Below are 17,777 nucleotides of genomic sequence, written 5' to 3' on the forward strand. Positions count from 1 at the left end.
TTGCTTATCCACAGGCTAATGTAGCGAAGTTCTCCATAACTGATGTGTTCATGGAGAGTGCCCATGGTCCCCAGGTCAGCTTTTGTACATAGAACCGGCTTTCATATATAGTCTTTTCATTTTTTCTCACCTTTGTAGTTTATTCTGTGCATGGTGGATGGAAACACCCTGCCAGCCTTTGCCACTTGGCATCCCAAGACCATCCTGGTCTCTGATTTGCAATTCCACAGGCTCCTGCAGCACGTATGCAGGACATGTGTAAACCGCCTTTACTATGTAGGACATTCACATGGCTGTTGCTTTAAGATAACTCTTAGGCCATTCTGGATATGAAATGACAGCATATTGTCAAGTCTGAGCGTTCCGATCCACAACTTTGCATGTTTTTGTTTTGCTTGTTTATGTCCGCCCCCCAAATTTTAGTCTGGTACTGAGCAGGGACTGAGTACTGAAAAAAGTCAGGTCTCGATAGAAATGCTTTTATTCCCACAAACCACCCTGTCCGCATGGAAGTAGGCAAATCCTACACCCTCAGAAACGAAGGTTCAAAAACCCTAAAACCCAAACCCTCAGAAACGGTTGCGCGGGTCCTAAATAACCTTGTTTGTGCAGCCCGTCGGGTCTCCCGCGAAATATCCCCGGTGGCTGCCAGCGGCGGAGACGATGAGGCTCTGGCTTTCGGGGAGACCCCGGCAGGGGCGGCGGCTCCGCAGGAGCTCGGGGTCCGCGCGGGGCAGGTGCGCGGCCGCGCGTGCGCGCCAGGTCCCCCCCACCCCGAGCCCCGCGGGCGCTCCACGCCGGGTTTTCCGCCACTCCCCTCGCGCAGACCCACCGCAGCCCCGCAGTCACCCTCGCCCGTGCCCGCTCCTCTCCGGCTGGGCTTCAAAGCGAGCGGCGCCGGGCTGCGCGGGGTGATGCCGCGGCGAGTCGGCGGGGCGGCCGGCACCGAGGCTGCGGGGAAGGACGCTGGGGGCCGGGGCGGGCTGCGGCGACAGGGAGCCGTTCTGTAGGGAGTCGAGGAGGGGCCAGGCCCGCGGGGGGCCGAGCGGGGCGGGAGGGGGAGTGTTCCCGGAAAGCCGCGGCGATGGAGCGCTGCGCCCGCCGCCCGCGGAGTTGAGAAAGAAAACAGGAAACGTGGTGGCCGCGCACCCGGCCGCGGCTGATTCATTCGCTCTGAGTGAGGCACGGCCGGCGGGGCGATCGGGGCGCGGAGCCGCGGCTCGGGCTGGCCGCCGGAGCGATCGGGCGCTGGACCAGCCGCTCCCCGCGGGGCGGGCCCCGGGGCGCACGCGCCACCCCCTTCGTCATCCTCAAGGACTAGGACTCCGACCGGCCGCGCCGTCTCAAAGTCGCATCGTGGTCTCCCTGCCCGCGTCTCCGCGTAAAAGTTGGCCCGCCGCGCTTGGCGCGCCCTCCCCGGACGCCGCACGGAGACGCCAAGCTGGAGAGCCCGTGCTGTCCCGCGGCCGGCTGCCCCGCTAGCAGAGCGCCCGGCTCGGCAATATGAAGGAGCAGCCCTCATGTGCGGGCACCGGGCATCCGAGCATGGCGGGGTACGGCAGGATGGCCCCCTTTGAACTCGCTGGCAGCCCCGTGAAGCGCTTGAGAACTGAGCCCCCCTTTCCCTATCTCTTCGCAGAGGAGGCCTACCAGAAACTGGCCAGCGAGACCCTGGAGGAGCTGGACTGGTGTCTGGACCAGCTAGAGACCCTGCAGACCAGGCACTCCGTCAGTGAGATGGCCTCCAACAAGGTAAGGCCCTGCTCTGCTCCGCTCTGCTCTCACGGAGGTCCGTGGGCGGTGGATTCCCACGCCGGTGAAGCCACCAGTTCCAGTGGCCCCGGGAAATATCTACAGATTGTTAGCCGTTCTGCTCCCTCCGAGGGAGGTTCCTGGTTCTGTGCCTTCCCTCTCTCTTCCATTCACTCCAGATAAATGAAACGTTTTTGCAAAAGTAGCTTGGACATAGTTGATTGCAGTACCTCCAGGACACAGTGGTTGGTTTGTTTTGTTTTTTTTGTTTTTGTTTTTTGGTGAGGGGGCGCGGACAGATGGGAAGACTCGTGACACTTTGCCCTTGCTGCAGAAACCCAGTTGAGTCCACGGGCATTGCATGTTTGAGGGTATTCTTGGGATTCCCAGTTGGAAATAAGAGTTGCTGGAGGTCAATGCAATCTCTTGATGTCATCACTCAGACTGAACTTGGAACCTTAGCCCTCACTTATGTAGGGGTCAGGGTACCCTGTAAAAACTGACCTTTTATGTGTTCACGTGGCCATACCTGTCCAGAAGAAACGTCAGCAAAGATAGAAAATACCATTATGATCTTTACCTTGCTCCTTCCCTTGAGTCTTGGGAAGTCCAGTTTTCTGAGGTCATTTAGTTACAGGGATGCTTCGATGGGGTGTTTGTGCCGTATCTGCCAGCGTGCTGGTCTTGGTGGTTAGTGGAGTTTGGGGTGCTGAGAAGTAACCTGCAGTCTGGCTCAGCTGTGAAGCAAGGTAGAGTGTTGTCTGTTTTGCTGTATTTCTCAGAATTCCTGTTTTTTGTCTTGAGTCGTGTAAGGAAATAATTGGTTATGTGCGTTTTTGTGAGTATGGGCTGAGGGGAGAGGAAAGGAGGCAGGCCCATGTTGGATGCAAATGGCCAGGAGACTAAACCAGTAGGAACTGGGTAACTGTGTGTGACAATTAGTAACAGTTGCCTCTTAAAGGTATTTAACGTTGAGCCACCTATTTACAAGGTCAGGAAGTGTATACCATTTTACTGTTTATGGGCACACACTTTTCAGAGAGTGATGCTTTTTATTTTATTTTAGCCTACTGTAGTTTTTATCCCACCTGTTTTTTTTCTCACGCAGTTTTTAAAAATACCATAGCATATCAGCCACTTGTCTTATCTGTCGATAATGCTTACATAGACGGCATTGTTTTAAAGTGAAACGATACCTGCAAATAAAATAAAAGGGACTCTCCAGTCACTGGCTGCAGGCACTAACCTACCCATAAGCATGCTGATCAAATGTAATTTTTTTTTTTTTTTTTTGGTCATTTGGGCCTCATTTCTAAATTTGGTATGGCTCTTCATTAAAATGATTGGTTATTGCTCTCCTACTCCCTGCTGTGGCATTAGGTGCCATTGTTCTCCTCTGGCTTACGAATCCTTAGTTTATTTATTAAATTTCTAAAATATAAATTGTCCGTTCATAATTTGATTCATAATAGCAGTGGACATAAGCTGAGGATCTCCATTGTCCTAGCTGCTGAATGGGACCACTCTGCAGTGGGCCTAAGTTCTGAATTCTCTTCTCTGGTGAATTCTGTGTAGTAAAAGAAAGAGCAGAGCCTGAAGGCACCTGAAGGCAATTGCTTATGTTTTCAAGATGATTTGACTGTATTTTTCAGCAAAATGAACCCAAGCATCTATCATTACTTCCCCCAAAATCCATACTCTTAATGATGAGACCTGTCTTCTGATTTAAAAATTAACATGAACTCTAATAATCCACTGTATATGACAACTGTCAAGTAATTACCTTATCCACATTTTAAGATTTGAAAAAATAAAATTTTATGTCACAATCATTACTCAAAATGATTCCTTTTATTTATTTATTTTTATTTCTTTATTGATTAAGGTATGATTCCTTTCTTTTAAAGGCACCACATAAGACAGGGATTTTTATTTTTAAATCTTCATTGTGAAGGACCCTACATTAAACTATGACTATGTTAATATACAGGTTTATTTGGTGGAAGTGCAATCTCAGTTGAGAAAATACTTCTTCAAAATATAGTCATTTTGGCAGTCTATGTCTTATGGTTGAATGATTACTGACAGGACACTTATTTTTAACATTAAATTTTTTTTTTCAACTCAGATGTAGCTGTTGCTTAAACTTTTAATGTCTAAGCCATTCATTTTTTAACCCATTCATTTCTAAATGAGTGCTAAGCTCATGTAACTTTTTATAGATGAAAAAGGATTAGCATAAAGTGGGGTGGGGGGGAGCTCTTAGTAAAGGTTGTAAAATGACCCTTCTGTTTGATAGCAAGGGCACGAATAAGTCACATCCACATGAGCTGTAAACTGAGTTGGAGCAGCTGATCTGAAGGTCCCCGTGAGTGAGCCTAAGTCAAAAATGGAATAGTGACAGCTTGTATCACACGTCCACTAGGTTGTCTGATATCTCTTGAGTATGAATGAGTAAGTCTGAAACATAGCTTTGGGTTATTTATTACCATCTTTTTTTTTTTTTTTAACATATACTTGTTTGAACCAACCAATGTGTTCAGGTTATTTTTGCTTTGAAAAGTCATTACATCTTTCTCTGTTTTCTTCTCTCTTGAAGTTTTAAGAAAAAAAAAAAAAGTTACTCTAATAGATTTAAATAATAAAAATACTAATAAGGACCAGGATTTGTAAGTGATTATATAGAGAACTATGCAAATAATCACTATATCTTTATGGTGATTATTATGAAGATGGATTTGGGTGTCAGGAAGAAGGAAATGGATTCTTCAAACCCATTTAGCTAATTGGGTTAAAAGATTCTTCCTATGTTTTTAAAAATCCTGATGTAAAGAATCAAAATTATTAGCAGTTTTTAAATGATGTTTTAGAAGTAACTAGCTATATTTCCTGATGGGTGTTGTAATGTGCATAATGCTTATTGATGGTATTGAGGTAGGAAAAGTACTGAATTCTTGTCCAAGGCCAGAGTTGGTGTAATACATGTGGGATGCTTGTACCAAGTAGAGTTAGAGGCTCCAGATGGCATTTAATTTGAGTGGTTAAATCTACAGCATTTGCCCTCATAAACACATTAATCTGCCTGAATTTGTACAGATTTCCTTTGGAACCTCATTGCTACAGTTGAGGAAGATTTTGGTGAAGTCTCAAAGCTTTGGAGGTAGACAGACCTAGAAATTGAATCAAAATTTTGTTCCTTGCCAGCTGAGTTACATCAGAGAAATGACTTTTTTAGCTTCAATTTCCTTAGCATAAGGTGGACACCATATCTATTTTGAAAGGCTAATGCAGAAGGCTGAAAGAATAAAATAGCTAGATAACAAATAGTGGCTGATAATAGTAGGCACTATACCTGTTGTTGTTGCATTATTATTTGAGTTTTAGGTCAAACTTAATTGGTTGCTTACTTGGCTAACATATTTTTTTTAACATTCAGTTGTAATTTATGCTTGACATTTTAAGTTTATGGATTTTCATAATATAATTACTAAATAACTGTCTTTAATGTACATTTCTTTATTATAAAAATGCTTAAATTATATCGACACTTTTTTGGTTTAATAGAGACATAAACATTTTGAAGTTCTTATTAGAAGTTTAGTCTTTTCTTACATTCCAGTTACAGAATTCCAAATAGAAAAGCCAAATAACTCTTTGTTTTACTGTATAACTGAAAAAAACAAACAGTTCCTACTCATTTTTAGAACGTGTAGAACTATCTGGGATCGGTGGGCACATTTCCATCCTTCTGTACAGATTTTGCAAAGCTAGAATATCCTGCCAGATGTTTGTAATGCAGAGTAGTTTCACCGTGTTTTTGGTCACCTTCTCTTATAGAAAGTCAGTTGAGGATTCAAGGAGGACAGGCCAGGAGCCTAAGCCTCAGGGTTTTCAAGGATTATGCTGCGGAACCCTATAACTTTATCCACTTGTGGCCTAATAACACCCATTTTACCAGGCTTTCAATGTAAAGGCAGGAATGTTTGAAGGAGGAAACAAAATCACTTTGATTTCTCCTCAAAATATGCCACTCTAAAAATATGGGTTTTTTTTCTTCCTGTCTAATTTTGGGGCAGTTTCTTGTCTTGTCATTGCTGGAAACTACTGTGCTTCAATCTGAAAGCATGTCTTGAACTTAAGATTCAAGCATCCTTCTAAGAGACTGATGGCTTTTCTTTAGAGCATTCCCAATGTATATAGGCCAACATTGCAAACATGGCCATTGCTTCTTTATGGGGTCTATTTTGTCTATTAGTTTTTCAAGAAATATCTCTATCGTGCTTCTGTTGCCATAAATTACATTGCATTTCTGGGGTGCTTTTTCTTAGTGTTTCGTTGTCTGCTCCCCCTGCTGCTGTTTAATAGTCAGTGCATACAAATATATACTCTAGTTTTCTATGACTGCTGATACATTTTCTTCTGGGAAAGAGGGGTGCTAGAATGAATATAGGATGTTTATAGAGGTAGCTAAACCTTAAGGTATTTCAGCATTACGTGAGTATTAAAAAACAGAAACAAATGTTTACTTTTGCTAAGAAGGAAGTTGAAGTTAGTTGGAAAAGGTATTTTAATTTTATGAAGAACAAATATCAAGTGACAGTGATTTTCTGCATTAAAATATTAAAATTTGTTGACATAGTCATAAGAGAATTGTTAAGAATTAATAAACATTCCTAAAGAAAACTAAATTTTAAAAGAGGTATTTTTTGAATCTATAGAAACTCAATTTAGTGATGTTTTGAATTTGCTTTTTCATTTATTTAATAAAAGTAGATTTGGCGAAGAGTTATGTAGTTTACATGTGTGCCATAGTTATTACGATGGATTGAGAATATCCCTACAAATTTAATTATCAAAAACTTCTAATTTGTGATTCAATAAATTAGTCATTACTAGAGAAATTGTTTTCAGTTATTACATTTTGGTTTAATTATCAGATAGAGGTAACATCTTAGAGCATTATAAACTATGTTTTGGGGTTTGGTTTTGTGTGTATGTTTCTTTTTTTCATTTCAAAACAAAAGAGTTGGCCAACATAAAATAGTACTTTTCCCAACGTTATGGATAGATTAAACACACTTTTTTCCCCAAATAACAAGGATGACAGATAATGCATTTGTTCAACATAAGAAGATTTCTGATAGTCACATAAATTGTAGCTATTACTTAAGATACACCTGTCTGGCAGATGTGAAATGGCTATAAATGTTTATGATTTTCAGTTAATCCATAAAATATATAGAATCTGATTTTCTCTTTTTCAGAAAGAGACCAACCCTCTAAAACTGCAAATAGCAGGGGCTTATTTTGTGATGGCATAGCCCTGCCCGGGCGGCGTAGCTGTACCTGGCTACTTGTGATGGGTTCATTGGCTCTATTAGTCTGTCATCTTTCTAGGAAGTAGAGAAATGGGTAGCCCTTTATTTGAATACTCACACTAGTTTTAAAAGACATTTCAGGAAGGCAGTTTCTTTTATTCACTTTAACAGGGATGGGGAGTGAGTCTTGTTATTTGATTAAACAACAAACAGTTCTGCTCTGTTCATTAAAAACTGAGTTAAATTGGATGACAATAGGTTAGAGAGGGTACTTTATCTTTAATGAAATACTTTTCTTTATTAGTGCTTAGTATTCTGGGCTTTTTGTTATTATTTTGCTACACTTTGTCTACTTGGATGAGGATGAATGACATTTACTCCCTGGACTGGCGTGGACACCCGTGATGCCTACGGCAGCTGTGTAGAGCGGAAAGAACATAGATGTTTTTTGTCACGTGATCTTGGTTTCATATTCCAGCTCTGTCTGCAGCTTCCTACCTAATATTTTGGGAAACATGCCTCACTTCTCTGAATCTCGGTTTCTTCATTTATAAATGGAGACAGTAAAAGGGGAAAATAAAATCTAAAGGTTGCTGAGAGCATCAAACAATGTTCGTAAAGCTCAGTTTGGTGCATAGCACATCCTGGGTGGTCAGTAAATTGCATGTAAGTTTTCCAATATCTAGAATGTGTCTTAAGAAAAGATTGAGGAAAACCATGTGCCATATACTCCTGGCAATGTAAGAAAAACATGACCTTTCTCTTCTGTAATAACAGTCTAAATTAGTGTTGTTCAGACTTTCTGTATCCATTCACAATTGCTACAGGTGGAATGTTTTTATTTAAAGCATTTCTTTGTTATTGTAAATACCCACCTGAATGCCTCATCTTAAGCAAGGATATACATAAAAGCATGGATTTGAAGTCCTAGTGATATTTTTTCTAGTATACATTAAAATTAATATGTAACAAAATGAGAAAATGTTCATCTGCACCACCTGAAAGCATTTTGCTTACTACTCACAGACACTGCATTACTTTTGGATATACTGTTCTAAATTAGCAGCAAGAACAATTTTGTGAGTCATGATTGGTTAGAAAAATTGTTTTAAACAACCTATGTTTTTCCTTCTCTGCCATTAATGGGATCTCCCCACTAGAAGAGAAAAAGCCAAATTTAATCCTCAGAAATCTCTCATTCATTAGACATTCATTCCTCAGGCAGAACAGTCTATGGGTTTAGAGCACCCTCTTGGGTTGGACTCACTCTCTGCCTTTATTAGATATAAATTGGACAAGTTACCGTCATTCTGTGCGTCCGTTTTCTCATCTGTTGGATAGTTGCTGTGACAATTTAATGAATTAAAAGATGGAAATTGTCTAGACAGAGTCAGAGACATAGTAGGTACTCAGTAATGTCAACTCATTTATTTCTATCTATAAAGAAATACCATCTGTCTTTTCTTATTTTGTGGGGGTGAGAGCTAGACAACGTGTTTCTTTGCTATCCTGACACCTACTAGTAACTTACAACAAGCTTTTAAGAGGGAATGGTGGCCTAATGATGTTGATGCTAACCAAAGAGGACTGTTGGATTTTTCACTTACTTTGCTTCCCATCAGTGACTTTTCAAGGAGTTTACCTTTTGTTTCTTGTGTAATTTTACAGAACAGCCCACCAATCTGGCCTGAAGTTTTGCCAGAATATATAAAACTCTCTGTGCTATTTTCGGAGGAATACATATAGCATTAGAGAATAGTTTATTCAGTTATTTTCATAAATGAATGTATCCCTGTTATTCTTCTGATTGAGACTGAAAGTAACCCAGGCACAGAATTTCTTATTAATATTTAATGCAAAGAAAAATATATTAAGGACATAGCATCTCACTGCACCTTTCAACATCTTAACTACCTAGTGTACGTACAAATGTTTCCCTGCTCAGTCGGCTGAGGGGGCCTAAAGAGTGATACCCCAGTAGCAATGAATACACCTAGCACCCTCAGTTTGGTTTCTAATACCATTGTCCAATCAGAGATGTCACAAGTTCTTGGAGAAATAGCTGATTCTGGAACTGGGAGCATGTTGTAGTGACAGAAGGTAAGGAAGTGCTCAGACAAAACTCCACATTGATGAAACATAGCAAAGAGACCTAAGAGCAAATTTGTGAAAGGGCTCCCATTTACCAGAGCTTGAAATATTTGATCAAGAAAATGAGTATTGGACTATAACCCAAAATATAAAAATAAAAAAATCCATGAGTTCATATTGCTATAAATACTTTATTGACTAATTAAATGGGGAGAATAGGGCAAATCTGTGCAGAAGGATTCCAAATAATTTATGTAGTTACTCAACCCTCAAGGAGGGAGAGCATAAAACTACTCACTCCTTACGTGTGTGCTGTGCATATTGACTTCCTTCCAAAAAGCATAAATAGGGAAAGAGGGAGTAGAGGACCTCTGTGCTGGAGAAACCCGACAAGCGCACGCTCCCTCAGCCAGGTGGTCAAAGTTAACATCAACAGTGATGCCCTTTTGTAGTATGTACACTTATGATCACATGAAAATGGTACTTTACATCTATGGTCTTCCTAGCAAAAGCATATAACCCCACCCGACCATGAGAAGAACATCAGGCAGTTCCTACTTGTGGGACATTCTACAAAATACCTGACCAAGTACTCCTCAAAACTGTCAAGGCCATCAAAAACAAAGAAGATCCGAGAAACTGTGACAGCCAAGAGGAACCTAAGGAGACAACTCAATGTAACATGCTGTCTTGGGTGAGATCCTGGAACAGAAAGAGAGCATTAGGTGAAAATTAGGGCAATCTGAGTGAAGTGTAGACTTCAGTTAATAAAGTATAATATTAGTTCACTGAGTATGACAGATGTGCCATACTAACGTCAGATGTTAATAATAGGTGAAGCTGGGTGTGAGGCGCATGGAGACGCTGTACTGATCTTCCCAATTTTTCTGTAACTCTAAAACTTTTCTAAAACAGAAAGTTTATTAAACAAATCTTAATCATCCTTTAAGGTCTATCTGGAATGCTACCTGCTCTAAGAAGTCTTTTCTGTTGTATCTTCTCCCATGTCTTTCGCCCTGCCTCCCCTAACTGGATGTAATCTCTTTCCTTTGACCTTCCACAGGACTTTGTAGTTCTCTGAACTCTTAATACGATATTTATTTCTTTTTTTATTCTTAGTACATTTACAATGTCCATTAGGTCGTTAGTCTTATTTCTTCAGCCTCAATAACATCACACACAAGGCCTTGTTGAGTAGGTGCTCAATAAATATTGGATGAATTGTGTGAATGGTATTGTAGTGGTGATCCTGGAAATGCAGCTTTAAATGCTTCTGCTCTCAGTGCTGTAGGAATCGTTACTGATCAATTTTAGGAACTAAGGTCGGTTTTACTTAAGAGGGCTTTGAAGATTAAAGTTCTTCTTTTATGAGTAATAGTTTCAATTTTACTATTTGTCAGACCTTTTCCAAGGGAATTACTAAACATTTGATCAAAGAATTGGAAAAAAAAATTGTCCTAATTTTTCTGTGTAATGTCATTTGAGTAGAAGTCGTATAAATTAATAAAATGAAAATATAATCTGTTCCTGCCTACTTTGTTCTTTGCTAGTTTCGGTAGTGTTTAGCATGATCAATATTTCAAAGCATCATTGTTACTGTCATCCATTTTTCATCTCAGACCCAAGCCTGAGATGTGTTAGCACTACCTGTGTAGTTAGAAATCTCCTGGCTTCTTAATGTAATTCACTTCCTAGAGTGTCTCTGCATCCTTTTGGGTTGCCTGTGTAGCCTTTTTCTCAACTCATATTCATAAAGTATGGGTGAGAGATACACTTTTTTTCTCTTTGTGTGAATATAATACAAGCCATGTTTCTGATAAGCAGATGGATTCAATAACTGTTTAAATTCATAAACAGTGAATTTTCTACCATGCGCTAGAATTGATGAAGCCACTACAGGCCTTATAACCTAAAACCAGTGAGTGTCAATATATCATTTTGTAATTGGTCACATAAATTAGTACTATGTGCAGGATGTTTGTTCATGTAAATGCTATTGTCACCTTGGAGTCTGTGCATTATAGTTTATGTCTTGCAAGAAAGGTGTTTTTCTTTCACTGACAAGAATCCTGATCATTTCCCATTGAAGAATCTCATTTCTGCTTACACACACTCATGGCTCAGAAATTTTAGCATGGTTTTTGCTCAGATTGGTCTAATCTCATTTAAATTAAAAGTTTATAGCATACAAACAAAAACCATACAGGCCATATTGGTGGCCTTTAACAGTCCTCTCTCCTCTGTATCTACTTTAGCAGTAACATTCTTACTATATCTTTGTTTCAACTAAAAATGACATCTGAATACTTTCCCTTCAAACTGGGAAGAAAAAATGTGTAGGTTGGCATTTGCCTCTTAGGGAGCATCCTGTGCCGCTTTGCCCAAGGCATGCGTTGGGTTTCCGTCAGCATCTCTGGTCTGCTGCACTGTAATCCCTAGGGTGGCAGCCTCTGGTTTGTATTACTGGAAAGGAGTGTGCTGTGCAGACATAGGCACCATAATAGGAAACACCTCAGTCTGTCATAAGCAGGCCTGGAAAGTAGAAAGCACAGGCCTGATAGGGAAGCGTCCATAGCAACCAGGCAAAGATGAGGTTGCCACCGTGGAATAAGTGCAAGCTGATATTGTCGTCTTCATTTCAGAAAATGACTGGCTGATTTAAGGCTGCTTTCCATGGAGGGCACAGCGGTGTTTTGGTTGCTTTGTTTTTGTTTTAGACCTAAATATGAATAAAGGTATCTTAAATATTATTCTCAAAAATATTTAGAAAGGATATATTGAAGTGTTCTCCTTTTGTTACTCTCCTTTCATTCTGCCTGATCATTCCAATGCAAACCCATTACGGAGAAAGAACAGATATTTCATTACAGTGGGAAATTATTTTTCAAAAATTAAATTATCATGAGTCTATTTAAAGAATGATATACTGAATTATACAGACAATTCAAATTTATACCAAATATGTTAAGTATTGTCATTCTCATCAGAGCATATTGTTAAAACTGACTTGAAATATTCAGTGAAAACTTACTTGTTACCTTAACCTTGTTTTCAAACCTGTTAATTTTATCTGTGTGATACACATGAGCAGGCTGTGACAGCTGATCAGGAAAACACTAGTATGTCCCTTACTGTCAAATGGAAGGCATAATCCTGATGTTTTCTCATACCTCAAACCTTACATTTGGTCCCAGAAGCAGTACACTACATGCCAAAACTGTCTGTCACATTTTTAAAGATGAAAAACTGATGCTCGGTTAAACTGGTCCAAGAGCCATATGCTTCTTAATACAGGCAGCGATCCTTATTTTTCTGAATGTAACATCTGGGGGGAGGACAAGGAGATAGAAAAACAAGTGTTTGTTCTCAGGCTGCATTTTCAAAACATGTCCTAATAATTTTTAAATTTATTTAGTGAGCTCTGGATTCCAAAATTGTAAGAGCAGTTTCAGCAAATGTAATTCCTGTGAGGGAATCCTATGGTGCAGCTTATTCTGCCTTCCTGGTTCTCTGTGTCATGCTGAGATGAGAGCAGAAAGGAACCAGCTCCTAGCTCCTAGGAAAGGTAATGCCGGTGAGACAGCATTAGGTTCGGAGTCAACTTAGCAGGCAGGTAGTTCACAGGCCACAGATATAAAATAAAGGGTGAGGGGGTCAGTGGTATGAGAAGACCAATTGACTAAGGCAAATCTGATATTCTGAGCTGTTGGGATTTGGAGGGTTGGGTGAGTAGAATTGATGGGATAAAGCTTGATCAGTGGTCAGGAGGGATGCAGCCAATAGGATAAACGTAGGGAAGGTTTAAGCAGGTGTCAGAATTTTAAATGGACTATTATTATGGTGTTGCCTATTAGGGGAATGGAGAGGAAAGTTGGACTCGTGGCTAGAGTGAGAAATAAAGATTGAAGGAAAGAAAGGTAGGAGAAAGCTGTATTAGACAGTGAGGTGATGAAGGACAAGGGTGGGAGGATGAGGAATATCTGACTGCGCTGGCCTGGGATCAGAGTTGTCCTTGGCTGGAGGCAGACTGACCAGTTTGTGTTCCTGCCCACTTTATACCTCAGGGTTCGTATGGTGAAATCTGGTTGGAATAAACCTTTGGGACAGCCTTGAAGGAAAAAAGAAATTCCCTGAGGTGAGGGTCTGACTGTTTAGAAGGAAGACAGTTGGTTGCGGGGATGAGGGAGGTGGGAGTTCTGACTGAAGAGGCGAGATTTATAGACAGAGTGTATTTCTGAGGCTTGAGTCTTTTTTAGCACCGATAGCTGGCATCACCTCCTTCACCTGTCGCCTCCTTGAGTCATGGCCCAGTAGCAGCATGGATGGTTTGTCACATCCAACTGCTGGGCTATCCCGTAAGGAACCTGTTGTCTGGGAGGGAGAGCATGGGGCAGCACAGTATAAGCTGGAACACGGTGAAGAGAGACCGTGTCAGAATCAGTATACATTGATTCACTGTAGTATTTCATGAGTAATTATGGGATGCCAAAAGAGAAAAGTGGGACAGCATAGCAAATGACACATATGGACCGTCACCTGGATTCCTCTCTAAATCTTCCCTATTCCAATGAGCTTAACAATTTATCTTCTGGATATAAATCCATCCCACACTTGAGTTATGACCTTGGATAATTAAATTACCTCAACCTCTCTGAGCCTCTGTTTTCTCCGTAAATCAGGACTAACAAACTCTACTTCACATCATTATTATGAGACTGACATGAAAACTTGTGTCAAGTGCATAGTGTGGTGCACACACATAGTAGGTATTGTGGCCTATCTTTAGGGATGAGGACTGGAACTATTTTTAAACTTCAAGGTGAACTTTATATGCTGCCATATAAGTAACCCAGTGCAACTGGAGCTTGAATCAACACGCCTGGATGACAGAGCCCACAGAGTGTGCCTTTGAAATCCTGATACTCAGCATGGTGATTTATGGGACCTCACTAGCTTGCATATGTGATGGCCTACTGAGTTTGTTTACTTTAGTTTCAGCCCGGTTACCTAGCACTCTATGATAGCATATTTTTATTTACACTCTCACTGACCACTTAATTATGATTACTTTGAAAGAATGTATTTGAAGGCAGACACAAAAAGAAACTTTTATTGGAGTTGTAAGGGTCTCATGTAGATAGATCTTCATTCCACCTTGTCTAAAAATTGGTGCATTGCTTACCTGGATGGCCTCTAAGACCCCTCCAAATGATTCAGATGTCAGTATCAGGTTACTAGGTATCTCTTCTTGGAGCAAGTAGGAACAAGAACCAAAAATAAACCTTTTCATCAGTGCACACATTTAAAATGACAATCCGGTTGATAAACAGAGGAGTGGATGAAATGACCTTGAATTTAGTTCCAGCCTATGAGGAAGTCTTAGTCATAGTCTGATACTAGCCATACCAGAGGGAAAAGAAATTCCCCAGCTGTGTAGTTGTTAGAAGAGTTGAAAATGAGTCACTGAGTAGGTGATTGATACCTTTCCATTTTCCACTTGCTGTCAGCCACTTTGCAGAGAAATCAAACATTGGTATGCTTAATAAAAGTTGTTTTTGGTTTTTAATTTCAAAAGTATATAGAGGTGAAGGAGGTTTATGGGATCTACCTATTCGCCTCCTCCACTTTACAGATGCGGTAACAAGGCACAGGAAAAGATGAAGTGACCTGTAACACAAAACAGTCCTGTGTTGCTTTTGTCAAGGCTTTTATCTTGTGGCAAATAAAAAATTTTGTTGATAGACATGACCTTGGTTTAGGTCTTTTATTGACATCATCATTTTTGAATGAGATTTTTAGTCTGGTGTGTCCTTATTATTTGTGTTTGATACTTGACCATTTTATAGACCAGCTACCATTTTCACGTGTGAAATAAATCATTATGAGGTTTTTTTTGTTGTTGTTTTATGCCTTTTGGGTTCAGTTAACCACAATCTAGTATTTAGGCATTCATAGGGATTTTTTTTGGGGGGGGAGGGGTTTGGTAACTATAGGATATATATCTGCACCAAAGGTTTTTATAGATGAAATGAGACTTTAAAATATGTGTATTTTATTTTTTTCCTATCACCTTTATTTTCAGAAGCAAAACTTATGTTCTCCCATCATAAGGATATAACATAGGCAGTATCGTAGAAGAATAAATGTTAAGGTAGTTATTAACAACCATTTTTCCTGAAGTGTGAACAAATAGGAGTTAAATAATTTTTTAAACTATGTTTTCAGGTCTGAGGGTTTTTTTTTTGTTTGTTTTGTTTTTTAAGGACTTCCTTGATTTTAGAGAGAGGAAGGCAGCGGGAGAGAGAAACATTAATGTGAGAGAGAAACATCCATCAGTTGCCTCCTGCATGCACACTGACCAAGGAGCAAACCCACAACCTGGGTATGTGCCCTGACCGGGAATCAAACCCACCATTTTCTGGTGTGTGGGATGTCATCCAACCACACTGGCCAGGGCAAGTCTGAGTTCTTTATTAGAAGAAACATAGGTGCATTTTACTTTAGAGGCATTAGATAAATCATGTTGGTTTTTCCAGTATTTTAGAGCCAGTAATTTAGTCCCAAGATATAAGAACAGTCACATTTAATTTTTAAAATTGCTTAAAAGCATTATTTTGAATAAAAAATGACTGCTATAGAATTAGTGATGATGAGCTAACCTATGCTGTATTTTACGGATAACAATATATACTTGTAAGATATGGCAAGATTTCCTTTTCCAGCAAAATGGCAACATGCATCTAATTTGAATTCCAGAAGAAGAGAATAGAGAGAATGGAGAAGAGGAAATATTCTAGGATTTCAGTTGAATCCCAAGCAGAAAAAAATTTTTTAAAGAAACCCACATCTTGATATTTCCTACAGAAACAGATAGATCTCAACACAGCCAGCGAGAAGAGGCAGATTGTCTACAAGGAAACAAAAATTAGATTGACAACTGTTTAATTTGTGGGAAGTAGCAGGGGTTCATCTGATTAAAAGAAATTATATCACATGTGAAACCAAAGCTGCAAGGGCATCTGGGATATGGAGTTGTTAATTGTCTAGTCTCTGCAGCACCGGAAGGCACACTAGAAGGAAGTGGGGCGGCTCTTGCACTTGCTTGTTTACTTTGTCTCCCCACACACTGCATGCAAGCTCCTTTAGAGCATGTGATTTGCTGACTGACGTACCTGAAACAATAGCTCACACAAAGTTAAAAGGATCGTCATCCTGTACTCATTGGTACTGTTCTTAATCTCCTTGGTCCCAAGTCACCTTAGAGTTGTACCTACATTGTCCTTTGGGATTATAGGGATGTCTTTACATTTGTCAGGTCAGTGCATGCTGAAAAAATTATGTCTATTTGTTTGCTATCTCCATAAGCTTTTTCAGCTGATGTCCATGATTCTAATAGTTTGCAGACAAACCATTGATTGCATAAACTATTGGGTAGATAGTTATTGCAGGAATCTTAATGCAGTTGTTTTAATCAGATTGTTTTTCTTATGACATCTTTCAGTGTTTCTGGTCACAATATAAATACTTTATTGGGCCCTGACCGGTGTTGCTCATTGATAGAGTATCGGCCTGGGCACCAAAGGGTTGTAGGTTCAATTTCCGGTCAATGGCACATACCTGGGTTGCAAGTTCAATCCCTGGCCCCACTTGGGTACATATGCCGGCGGCAGCTAATCAATGTCTCTGTCTCTGTCTCTGTCTCTGTCTCTCTCTCTCTCTCTCTCTTTCTCTCTCTTTCTCTCTCTCTCTCTCTCCCTCCCTCCCTCCCTTCCTCCCTCCCTCCCTCCCTCCCTCCCTTCCACTCTCTCCATAAATCAGTGGAAAAAAATATCCTTAGGTGAGGATTAACAAAACAAAAAAATTGTTTATTGGGCTCCTGAAATCTGCTTGATACTGTGCTACATTACCTTTATTTCTCCAACTCTTTCCACACAACCCAAAGACCCTAAAGAATTTGCTGTGTTTTGTGTGCTCATAAGAGACAGGGCCCACGGTTTCAACTCTGGTGAAGCCAACTAGAGAAACCTATACTCTATACCATGGTACTTCTCAGAATTCTCATACTCTACTATTCTGTCACTGTCACTAATGAGGGGAAAAATCCCATTATTGCACCATTTTTAATTGTGCTTATATGATTGCTTTTAGTAAAGTCTTAATTACTAAAATGTTCAAATAAGGCATAGTACCTTAATAAAAATACTGCCAACTTAAGTGCTGGATTCTGCTTTTGGTTATGTTGTGTAATCTTGCTTAGGCTTTTATATTACTAATTTTCTGTGAAGAGGGGATTTAAAAATAGATTATCTGTTAATGCCCCTTTTGGGGGGATAGTCTAAAAACATCTTAAAATAATTTGATGAAAATGTTCTACCAGAATGTAATGTCATTAGAGGATTTGAAAGTAACTACATATTTAAAACAACTATCTGGCATATTTTCTTACCCAGAACTCTGTGAAGAATTGGGGGTTAGGAGTATAAAATATTCCTCAACAGTTAAAAAAAAACCAAACTTCATATTTTTAAAATTGTCTTGCACTCAATTCATAAGACTCTTCTCCTTTTTATTTTTCTCCAAATCTGTACTTCCCCCAGCCTTCTTCATCTCAGCAAG

At 40.1% G+C, this 17,777-nt stretch overlaps 1 protein-coding gene across 1 annotated transcript in view; it reads left to right on the forward strand.

Annotated features, from left to right (window-relative positions):
- The first annotated feature begins 1,503 nt into the window (after positions 1-1,503).
- The window catches only part of LOC103305134 (cAMP-specific 3',5'-cyclic phosphodiesterase 4D), a 46,199-nt gene continuing 29,925 nt past the window's right edge, over positions 1,504-17,777 (forward strand). The window contains exon 1 of the mRNA XM_054715233.1: positions 1,504-1,752. Coding sequence (XP_054571208.1) covers positions 1,504-1,752 — 249 coding nt within the window. The remainder of the gene's footprint in view (positions 1,753-17,777) is intronic.

The sequence above is a fragment of the Eptesicus fuscus genome, chromosome 4 (assembly GCF_027574615.1).
Source record: "Eptesicus fuscus isolate TK198812 chromosome 4, DD_ASM_mEF_20220401, whole genome shotgun sequence".
Lineage (NCBI taxonomy): Eukaryota > Metazoa > Chordata > Mammalia > Chiroptera > Vespertilionidae > Eptesicus > Eptesicus fuscus.